Raw genomic sequence first — 10,350 nt, 5'->3', positions numbered from 1 at the left:
GGCAGTTTCACTTCGGGGCTTGCAGACACCCCTTCTCCTGGTTGTACTTCACCCGTCGGCTGCAAGTCGCTCAGCCTCGCCTGTTGGCTGGCAGAAAGGCGATGTCTCTGCGCCCGACGTCACCCGGCCACATGCGCTGGCTGCCAAATGGCTGGCGGGGAGGCCCATGCCTGGGCAAGCTCGCCAAATTTGCTTATGGTGAGGGCAAACCCCCAGCTGAGCAGGAACACGTAGGAGCCACAACACCCTCACACCGGGCTGGGATGCAGGGGGGGCCCGGGGAGCCAAAAGCACCGGCCAGCCGAACCTCATGCCTTCCCCAGCCGCCGAGCCCGTTGGCCCTGCTTAATTGCTGCTCATGACAATTAAAGCAGACTCAGCTGAGCTTTTACCCACATCCAAACTCCCTGGAGAGTCTGGTATCCTGCAGACTGCTGCTGCTCCGAGACCAGAAAAGCCAGAGCTGACGCATGCCGGTGTTTTAATGCGTTAGCAACCCGGTGGCAGGACTGGAAAAGCAGGAGAACATCTGCAGAGCTCGGCAAATGTCTAGAAGTTGGGATTTGCCACATATTGCAGCCAATTTGCTGGTCAGGAGGCTGTGAGGAAACTGGGGCAGTGTCTGGGAGCCGCTTCGTAAGCCAGGAGATGCTAACGAAACGTACGTCGTTATCTCGATGCCTTCCACGCTTCACAATTAGCAAGCCGGCTTGGGCAAGACGGTCGCTTCATTGAGCAACGAATTGAGTGCTTGGGGAGTGATTCACCCCGTCCCGGGCTTGGCAGCCGGCCATGGCGCTGGGCGCTCGCTTGCTGCGCCAAGATTAAATAAACAGATCTTACTTAACAGCAGCGATACGCCGGGAGCGAGGAGGAAGGGAAAGGTAACCGGCACCTTGCTTCTGGGGAGTTTTGTTCCCCTGGGTGTTACCTGAGAAAATCCTCCGGCTGCTTTGTGCCTTTGTGCAAAGATTCGGCTCCGAGGGGGAGAGATCGACGCCCTGGAAGAGCTGCGAGCCGGGGACGCCCAGGCTGGCAACGGGCAGGGGGCTCAGCCTTGGGTGCAAGCGTTACCCAGCGGCCGTCCGGCGTGCACCACGGGCACTACCGCTCTCTCGGCAGGACAGGGATGGGACTTGCCACCCCAACCTGCTTGCCAGCCAACCCCCAGCACCCCCAGTGCTGCCCGCTGCCGGACACCGGGGTGCTCAGCACTGGTTTCCCCCCAGGCAAAAAGGTGAATGCTAGAAAAAAAATCAAATGCACCAAAAATAAAAAAGCCCAAACTTCTCCACTCCGTGTGTAAAACTTCCCTGGAAACCCAGTCAGGAAAGCCTTTGCTTTTGCACCACGCTAAAACCAGCATTGAATCACAGTCCCTCCTGCCAGGCGCGTGGGAGCGGGGACCAGGGGTGCCGGAGCTCGGCTCGCACCCAGGCTTAGGGCTGTGCTGGGTCGTGGTCCACAGGGAGCAAGGAGACCCCAGGGAAGCCGATGAGGAAGGCTGGAGGTGGGGAGGACAAATACTTTTCGTGCCTTTTTTTTTCTTTTTTCTTTTTTTTAAAGGTTTTTTAAAAAAAAAAAAAACAACAACAGAAAAAAAACAACCATGGAGGGCACGACCTAGTGACACGGTGCCTTTAGCAATGGCATTACCAACCTCCCGGCAGGAACAGGAGGAATGCAGGTGCTTTCATAAGAAAATATTTTCTCCCCACCCAAAGGAGACCATTTGCAGCGAAAGATGCTATCTGCTCAGCTGCAAAAACAGGCTGGTGCCCTCCAGAGAAAAGCACAGAGGCATGAACCAGACTGAAGATAAAAACCATTTTTTCAGAGCTGGGGCTCCCTGACGGGGGGACGCTCTGCTCCCTGGCCACCTCCGCAGGGACATGCTGTGGGTTGTGCCCTTTTGGCCCATGTCCCCAGGTTTCATTTCCCGAGGGTGAAAAGATGTTGCCCTACTGTGTTTTTTTTTCCCACCTACCCTTAAAAACAGGGCTAAATGCTCAGATTTAGGTGCACAGCAAGGGGGAAACCCGGTGGAGGACAAGCCCGCTGCCATCAGGTCCATGTGCGCTGCCCTGGGGTCACCACCTCCCCCTAAAAACCCCTCCTTGTATATCTCCCGCTGGGGAGGAGGTGAAGAATCACTCTCCCATGGTAGCATTTGCATAGATCGCAGGAGATGGAAAGCGTTTGGCAGCAATATCACACGCTGCTCACCCACGGACGCAGGCAGCGCTGGGTTCAAGAGAATCAGAGAATCACAGAATACCAGGTTGGAAGGGACCTGAAGGATCATCTGGTCCAACCTTTCTTGGCAAAAGCACGATCTAGACAAGATGGCCCTGCACCCTGTCCAGCTGAATCTTAAAAGTGTCCAACGTTAGGGAATCCACCACTTCACTGGGGAAATATTCCAATAAGAGATAGAAAACACCGCCTGACACATGGGCAAAGCAGGAAATTCTTGAAGCCAAGTCCACGGTCTGCTGCGTGACCCAGGGCAAGTTATTTTATCTTCCTATCACCGTGGCCACCTCTGAGCCGGTCACAAAGAGCATTTCCCACGCCTCAGAGGGGCTGTAGAGCATCCACGGGGGCATCGACAGAGGGGGCGAATGATGCTCTGAAGACCAGCCCTTTGCTCCTGCTCATGCCTCTGCCTTTGCTTTGCAGAACCTGCGAGTCCGGAGCACGGGCGGGACAGAGTTTTTCACACGCTCGGCCACCAAGTTCAAAGGGGCTTTGGCCCAGAAGTTCATGTTTGTGGATGGGGACCGGGCCATGTGTGGATCCTACAGGTAATCAGTGGTATCTCCTCTTCCCCACCCCATAGAGGCGTTGGTCAAAGGACCGACCATGGACCAACGTGGTCCAAGTCCTGGCCCCTGCCCAGCTTTGGCCCCGGGACCCTGTCCCAGACTCGTTCCCCTGGGAGATGATTTTTCAAGGCCAGCCTGAGATCTGGAGTGGGATCCAAGGGGCCCCTACCACCCCACGGCCAGGACTAGGACACCCCTCCTTCTTGGGGGTGGTGGGATACATCACATGCTTCTGCCAGCGGACGTGATGAGCACAAGGAAGGACAAAAGCACCAAACTGCAGCCAGTCCTAGCTCTCACGTTGACTTCAGTTTTTCCAGTTAAACATTTCCTACCCAAGTCTATTCCAATTTGTCCATGTGAAAACTTGCTTTGGTAGAAATAGCCCAGTCTCAATAAGCTTTTCAGCTCTAAAAGACAGGTTTCATAAACATGGAACTGAAACATTTCCTACTTTCTGGCCACAACAAAAAACACATCCATTTATGAGTCGCTTTTCTTAACTAAGCCAAACTGAGAAAGGAAAAGCGGCCAACACTAAAGTGAAAAACTAACTGGCCCACAGCAAATTCCTTTTATTTTTACTTCAAGTTCCAGTGTGCTCAAGACTTCAACCCTTCATTCCTATTTGGGATGAGAGCTTTTACTTCGATCTCATTATTATTAATGTTTACAGCAAGATCATGTCCCTACTAGCACCATCAATCCCTCGGGGAAAGCCAGGGCTGGGGAGAGGCGTGTTATTTACCAGCGAGCACTCAGAGAGTTTCCAACGCGTTTCTGTTCCAGCTTCACCTGGTCTGCGGCGAGGACGGACCGAAACGTCATCACGGTCCTCTCGGGCCAAGTAGTGGAGGCGTTCGACAAGCAGTTCCAGGAGCTCTACCTCATGTCCAAGGGGGTGAGCCTCAAGTCCATCTCCATGGGCGAAGAGCCCGAACCTGAGCCTGTAACGCTGCCCTCCGTCGTGCCGGTGACCCCCGCCAACGCTGTGGTGAAGAAGCTGATAAACCCTAAATACGCCCTGGTGAAGGCCAAGAGCGCCGACCAGATCAGCAAGACTTCATCCGAGAACCAGGACAAAAACCAGAAGACAGACAACAAAGGCAAAGCACTGCCCGAGGGCCAGGCAGGAGACAGGCACGGCGACATGGCAGACCTCTCCCTCCTCATCCACCCCGGTCTCCTGAATCTGGAGAAAGCCAACATGTTTGACTATCTGCCCACCTGGGTCGAGCCCGACCCCGAGCCCGGGAGCGAAGTCTTGGGTTACATCAACATTATTGACCCCAAGATAAAGAACGTGAAGCTCTCACAGATGAACCGCATCAAAGTCTGCGATGTCTCCCAGGCCAGCGCCCAGCACCGGCAGATGCTGAAGAACAGGGAGATGGAGAACAAGAAAAACTCAGACCAAGAGCCACCTCTGGTGTCCCCCTGCCAAAGACAGGCCTCACAGACCCCCATGGAAGCTCCTGCAGTCCCTGCTACCAGCCCCATCGAAGGCACCAGCTGGACAATGAAGCAAGCAGGAACATTTGCTGCTTCACCGCTGGGCCACCACTTGAAGCTGCCGGAGGAGACGTTGGAGGACATCAAGCCCCCAGTTCCAAAGCCAAGGACCATCCCCGTTGGTGTCCTTGTGACCAAAGTCATTACGTCCTGTGAAAGCAGCACTGCCCTGGAGAGTGACACACAACCACCGCCGGCCGACCATGCGGGTGCGAAGCAGGAACCAGAGGAGAACCCCAACGGAGCTCCAATGGAGACCTGTCTTCTCCAGCCAGACCGGCCGGCAGTGGGACCACAGGAGGACAGAGGGCCTCCCTGCACCCACAATGGGCTGGGAGAAGAGGAGGAGGAGGAGGAAGAGGAGTACATCACTCTCAGCGACCAGGAGAGCTACTCCAGCAGCTCCGCTGACCATAGCTACCGCCGCTCCAACGCTTCCTCCATCTCAGACGAGTACTTCGAGGTGAGGGATCGCTACGGGCCGCTCCGGCGAACCAACTCAGATGTCACCCACAACGGGGAGATCCTGCCCATGCAGAGGAAGCTCAGCGACCCTCACATCAGCCGGGGCACCTTCCTCAGCCCCTTGGGGAGCCTCCCATCCCTGAAGCATGTCCGTGTGGAGGATGTCACGAAGAGGAGGAGCAACGCCGTGGAGATTAGGTGTGTGCTGCCCCGCACCATCCTGGATGGCAACAGCTCCTACCCCAGCAGTGCCACGCAGGTAGGACTTTTTGCTATAACCTTCCCTATGTTTCTCCACCCTACAAAGGTTGCAGACCTGGAGGTGACCCAGCCCGCTCAGCCAAGGTGTGGTGTCATCCCTAGCTTTGGTGTCACGTCCTTGATGCTGAGATCAGACTCCCCGTAAGGGAGAATAATGCCCTACAAGCAACAATGGTAGGAGTCCCCCAAGAGGTGCTCTTGGTCAGGAAGGTGGTGGCCATGCCACAGCTCTTGGTGTCTGGGAGTGCAATGGGAATGGCTGGTAAAGGGGAGGTTTTGGGAATTAAAGATTATCCCATCACATCGGCCTGTGGGACGGAGCCCAGCGGCTCTGGGCACAGCCGTACGGCAGTGGCATCATGCCCAGCCAGGGACAGACTGTGCGTGCAGGCGTGTCCTTCTCAGGCTTGTTTTCTAGCTCCTTGCAAAGGTGATTAGCATCAAAGTAAAAGCACTCGGACACATAATTAGGCAGAGCAAGACAGCGGAGAAACAGGGACGGCAACCTCTGCGGGTAAGCGTTGCAGTCAGCAGCTTCGTGGCTGATCCACGAGTGACGCCAGACCTTGTCACCCCACGGGGTGCACGCCAGCACCCCGCTGCGGCAGGATCATCACCCCATCCAGGCAGGGGGATCACAGGGTCAAACCCTTATTTCCACCCAAGCGCTGCAGCCTCTTGCACCACCACCAAGCATCAAGGCTCCCCACCCACTGTTTTCGGGGCATTCAAACCCCCAGGGCTAAATCAGCAGCTGAAATCACTGAAGCCGCCTGAAGTTACCCCAGCTGAGCATCTAATCTGTGTTTACAGGGAATTAAGTTTACTAGCCCAGAGTCCACTTGCTTCTCCCTTCCCAGCCAGTGACAGGGAGCTCAGAGCAGGGCTTTCCTCCTCACACATCAAATATCCCCTCGCGCCCTGCGGAGCCATGCAGGGTGAGGAGCACCGAGCCCTTTGATGCTCTGTGACCCAGGTCCTGGGTGCCACCTTGCTCAGAGTGGCCAGGTACGTTGGTGTTCCTGCAATAACTTGTTCTGGCCCTTTGATGAAAGTTGGATAATTGACGTGCCGTCAGGGTTAGGAAAGCCAGCGCTCAGCTGATGGAAATGTGCAGAGAATAGTTTCTCCCATGTGTAAAAATAATAAACCAAAGCAATCCTTGATTAACTCTCTAGAAACCTCGAATCCGACAGGAACCATCATCAACCCTCACCAACACTTTTTATTCTGGGCCCACATTTCTAATGGGCTGGCCCGTTGCCCAGCGTAGCCCAAAACGCAGGCGGAGGCTCACTCAGGGCAAACATCATATTTTCCGTCACATTGAGAACACAGCACCCAAGTTATCCCTGGAGCATTGCCTTGCCTAAATAGATGCAACCCTGTTCACAGCCGGCTGCACGGTTAGTAGAGTACAGTAGCGTGGGCTGATGCACAACAGGCACAAGGAGAACGCCAGGGACACTCAGGTCCTCTCCTGTCCCTCTTCCCTCCTGCAGACCCCCCCAGGTCTGTGCAGAGCAGAGCTTTCCAGACAAGCCCCCCTCCCATTAATCGCTTAGCGACAGGCAAAATACCCATCCTGCCAGCTCCGTGTCCGCACGGCGGGGCCCTTACCTGGGTACAGGACCCTGCTGATCATCCCCGGCATGATGATAACGAACAAGGGCAGCATCTTCAGGTAGCTGGCCAAGATGGAGCCTGCCTTGGCGTGACTCAGGCTCTTGGCAGAGAGCGACCGCTGGACGATGACCTGTGGGAGAGCCGGGCTGGATGGCTGAGCAGCCACCAACAACTCCTAGTCCACATCAGCCTCCTCCTTGCCAAACTGCATCCCAAGCATCCCCAAACGCTGGAGCCATCAGGCATCAGGCCCGAACACAGTGTAGATGTGTACCCGACCCACGGGCTGGGTTTCTCTCCAGACCAGCAATGGGTTGGTGTTATGCCATAGCACCACAAAAGACCAGTGCAACCACAGCAGCATGTCTTCCTGCCAGTATCAGCCATTCCCCACCACCACCCTCTCCCCTCTTGCCCCTTCTATTCAATCTTCTCCCCAAAGAGTCCCCACAATAAAAGGGACACAAGTCCAGCCTTCTCCTACCACAACTCTACTACCCACACTGCTCAAACCATCACACCTCAAAGCTCTGGCCAAGCCATGTCCATCCATGATACAGCCAGCCTTTGGGCTCTGAGGCAATCTCTCTTAAATAGGCAACATCCATAGGAAATGCTGATTTTAAAAGAGCCCAGTCTCTCCCCAAGGGCTTACAGAGAAGTCTCAGCACCCAGCAGGACTCGGCTGCTCCAGAGCAAGCACTGGCTCATGCCATGGTGGGCAGGAGGGACCAGATGCCGGTTCCCGGGGTGGGATGCTCAGAGAAGCTGTGGTTTAACTTCTGCCCAAGAGCCAGAGCATGTCAGGAGCCTCAGGACCCAGCACCCGGCTCAGTCACCATGTGCACCGCATCAGGCATGTGATGACCTCAAAGGGAGAGAAGCTAAATCACCTTTATCCTCCCCACCTGAAGACACCTCAGACCTTAGCACTGATTTTAAGCAATATAGTTAAATCGATCTAGCATTACCTAAGCTAAACTGCTTTAATGCAGCCCTTCTGGCCAAGGCAGGACCAGAGAGGCCATTGGGATATTCGGACTAAATGACTGAACACCAAGACGATGCCAACAGCACGGCGGAGATGCAGTGCTGCCGGGACGTCAGGGCAGGTCGGTGCAGCCGGCTCTGCAGCCTCGCAGCCCCAGCTCGTCCTGCCATCAGCACCTGCGCTCGCTAGATCCAATCTCGCCCGGGTACGTCTGCACGGGGTGCAATCACACCTCCAGTTTGCGGCGCAGACACACCCAAAGAGGAAGATAAATATCTGGTGACCACAGCTGTGCGTTAAGGGCTTACCCAGTCCAGAATTAAGATTAATGGTGCTCAGACCCGATCCAAGCGTGTCTCTCAACCCAGCTAATCAGAGCCACCCCCGCAGTGGTGTTGCAGCTCACTGTTGTAGCCTGATCCCACCTCTTCTCCCAACCCTCCATCCTTTCATCTAATCTTGGTAGTCACCTAATCCCACAGGTTGGGTCTGGATGACTGAATGCTCTTTGGGCCTGAAATGAGCGCTTAGATGATTAAGACAGGTGTTCAGGCTGCTGCTGGAGAGAAGGCGTTGAGATGCCGCTGGCGTCTTTGGACCTGAATCTCCAGGCGGCAGTGGCTTGGCTCGGGACACCCTCCAGGCTGCCAGGGCTGCTCGGGAAATGGCTGCTGAGATGCTGCGATGTGCAGGACAGTGTGTTGCCAGAGCAAGAAATCAGAGGAGCAGCAATGGTTGAGACTTAAGGCAGTTTTGAGCTGCCACCGGTCTCAGAAAAATTTGGGCAAGGGAGTACACCAAGTGGCAGAGGGATTTGTCCACGAGGACCAAGTCCACTGCACAGATATGTGAAGGGGTGTCCTTGCAGGGCAACAGCATCCTTACAACAGCAGCAGCTCATCTCTTTCTCTGCTCTTTAACAAACAGGGGACACACATCTACCGCTACCGACCCAGGAACCCCGCAGGCAGAGAACAAGGCAAGGAGGTCTCCTGCTCCCCAACGCATGAGAAACCCCCTGGGGCCACCAAATACAGAGGGGATGGAGCCGAACCCAAAAAGACCATTGCAGGCAGCCAGCCCTACTGGCAGAGCAAAGCCTTCAGCCCCAGCAAGCCCACACAGCCCGGCCACCGCTCACCAAGCAACCCCAGAGCATCCAGCAAACGCTTAACCTCCCTGCCAGAAAGCCAGAAGACAACCGAGGAGATGAGGACACCCCTCGGCATCCCGCTCTCCAAACTGTCCCAGTCCAAGCACCTCAAAAACAGGGTTGCAGGAGCCCCGGGTGCTTCTATTGACTCCAAAAAGAAGCCCCCTGAGACCACCAGCCAGAAAGACCACTAGCCGCTGATGAAGGTGGACTTCCAGAGCGAGAGCGTTAGTAGAGTGTGCCTGGACCCCAGGCAACGCCGTGTTACATAGGGCAGGGGAATCTTGTTTACATTTACCTGGTCGGTGCACCAGTACCATGTGGCCATGATAGACAGCCCGAAAGTCATCCCGGTCCAGGGCAGATCTCCAGAGACTGGGTCTCGGAAGAGGTGCATTGCATCCGTTCTGGGCAGGTGGCAGGTAGTGTTGGGAACAATCTTGGACGGCACGGCTTTTAAATAGGCCTCTTCCAGGTTGGGATAACCTCCGATCTCATTAAAAGCTGGAAAGCATCATTGAGGGAGGCTGGTTAGAGTCAAGCAAAACCCAGTGGCCTGTGAGATCAGCTGGCAAAACACTCGCCAACTCGTTAATTCAGAAGTGCTGCCCAGAGAGGGAGGGCTCATTCGTGATCATGTTTTCTTCTAGTTATTTAAGAGACTCTTCTATTAACATTTTGCACAGCAGGTCCCATTACAGTCCACCCTCCCTTCGGAGGGTGATTTTGTCCTGGGACAAAAGACCCACCTCTTTTGACCTCGTACTGTAGAAGCAACCTGTTCATTAAAGCTCCCCGGTCCCAGAGCAGGGGAAACTCGCCTAGGACTATTAAAATGCAAGATTAGGTAGCCTTTGACTTGATATACTACAGCTCAAGGTGCCTCAAGTGTCTGGCCAAATGTTTTGTAGCCCTCTGAGCCTTTCCCCAGCACCCCCCACGTGGCTCCATCCCCAAACCTCCAGCAACCACTGCAAAAAAACAAAAAAACAAAAACAAAAAAAAAGACCCTTTTCACTGCATTTTTCCTAGGAAATGGGATCTGAGGCTGGGCCTTAGCCTGAGCCCTGCTGAGGATTACGTGCCATGAACAAGCCCTAGCAAGCGAGCCTCTGACCCCTTTGCTGGGTCCCCCCCCCCCCTGCCCCGCAGCCGTCAGCCCCCAGCAGCAGCTGCCAACCAGCCCCGGGCTCTGCCCTGGCCCCCCACCGCCTCCCCACTCCTGGGGGGCACGGGCTGAACGCTTCTTGCAGCTCCCCCAGTACCTCCAGCATGAGAATTTTCGAGCCAGAGGCATCACTTTTTGGAGGAGGGAGGGATGGGAGGCACCCACCCCGCTCCCCCCACGTGCCGTGACCACCCACACAGCAGCTGTGGAGGAGATAAGCAGGGAGGTGCATTGGCACCCCCTTACCCCCGGCAGCTGCTGACGCTCGGGAGAAGAGAGGAGGCTCCGGGGCCTCCATGGGTCTCATGGAGGGGAGACTCAAAGCAAGACCCACGAGCATCCCTCA

The 10,350-nt window shown here is 55.4% G+C and overlaps 1 protein-coding gene across 1 annotated transcript in view; it reads left to right on the top strand.

Moving 5' to 3' along the window:
* FAM83G (family with sequence similarity 83, member G) overlaps positions 1-9,030 on the top strand; it is a 17,593-nt gene extending 8,563 nt beyond the window's left edge. The window contains exons 3-5 of the mRNA XM_009577013.1: positions 2,683-2,807; positions 3,618-5,064; positions 8,611-9,030. Of these exons, the coding sequence (XP_009575308.1) occupies positions 2,683-2,807; positions 3,618-5,064; positions 8,611-9,030 (1,992 nt within the window). The remainder of the gene's footprint in view (positions 1-2,682; positions 2,808-3,617; positions 5,065-8,610) is intronic.
* Positions 9,031-10,350: the final 1,320 nt, after the last annotated feature.

The sequence above is a fragment of the Fulmarus glacialis genome, unplaced genomic scaffold, assembly GCF_000690835.1.
Source record: "Fulmarus glacialis isolate BGI_N327 unplaced genomic scaffold, ASM69083v1 scaffold11654, whole genome shotgun sequence".
NCBI classification, from domain to species: Eukaryota; Metazoa; Chordata; class Aves; order Procellariiformes; family Procellariidae; genus Fulmarus; species Fulmarus glacialis.
This window is presented reverse-complemented; position numbering and strand designations above follow the sequence as displayed.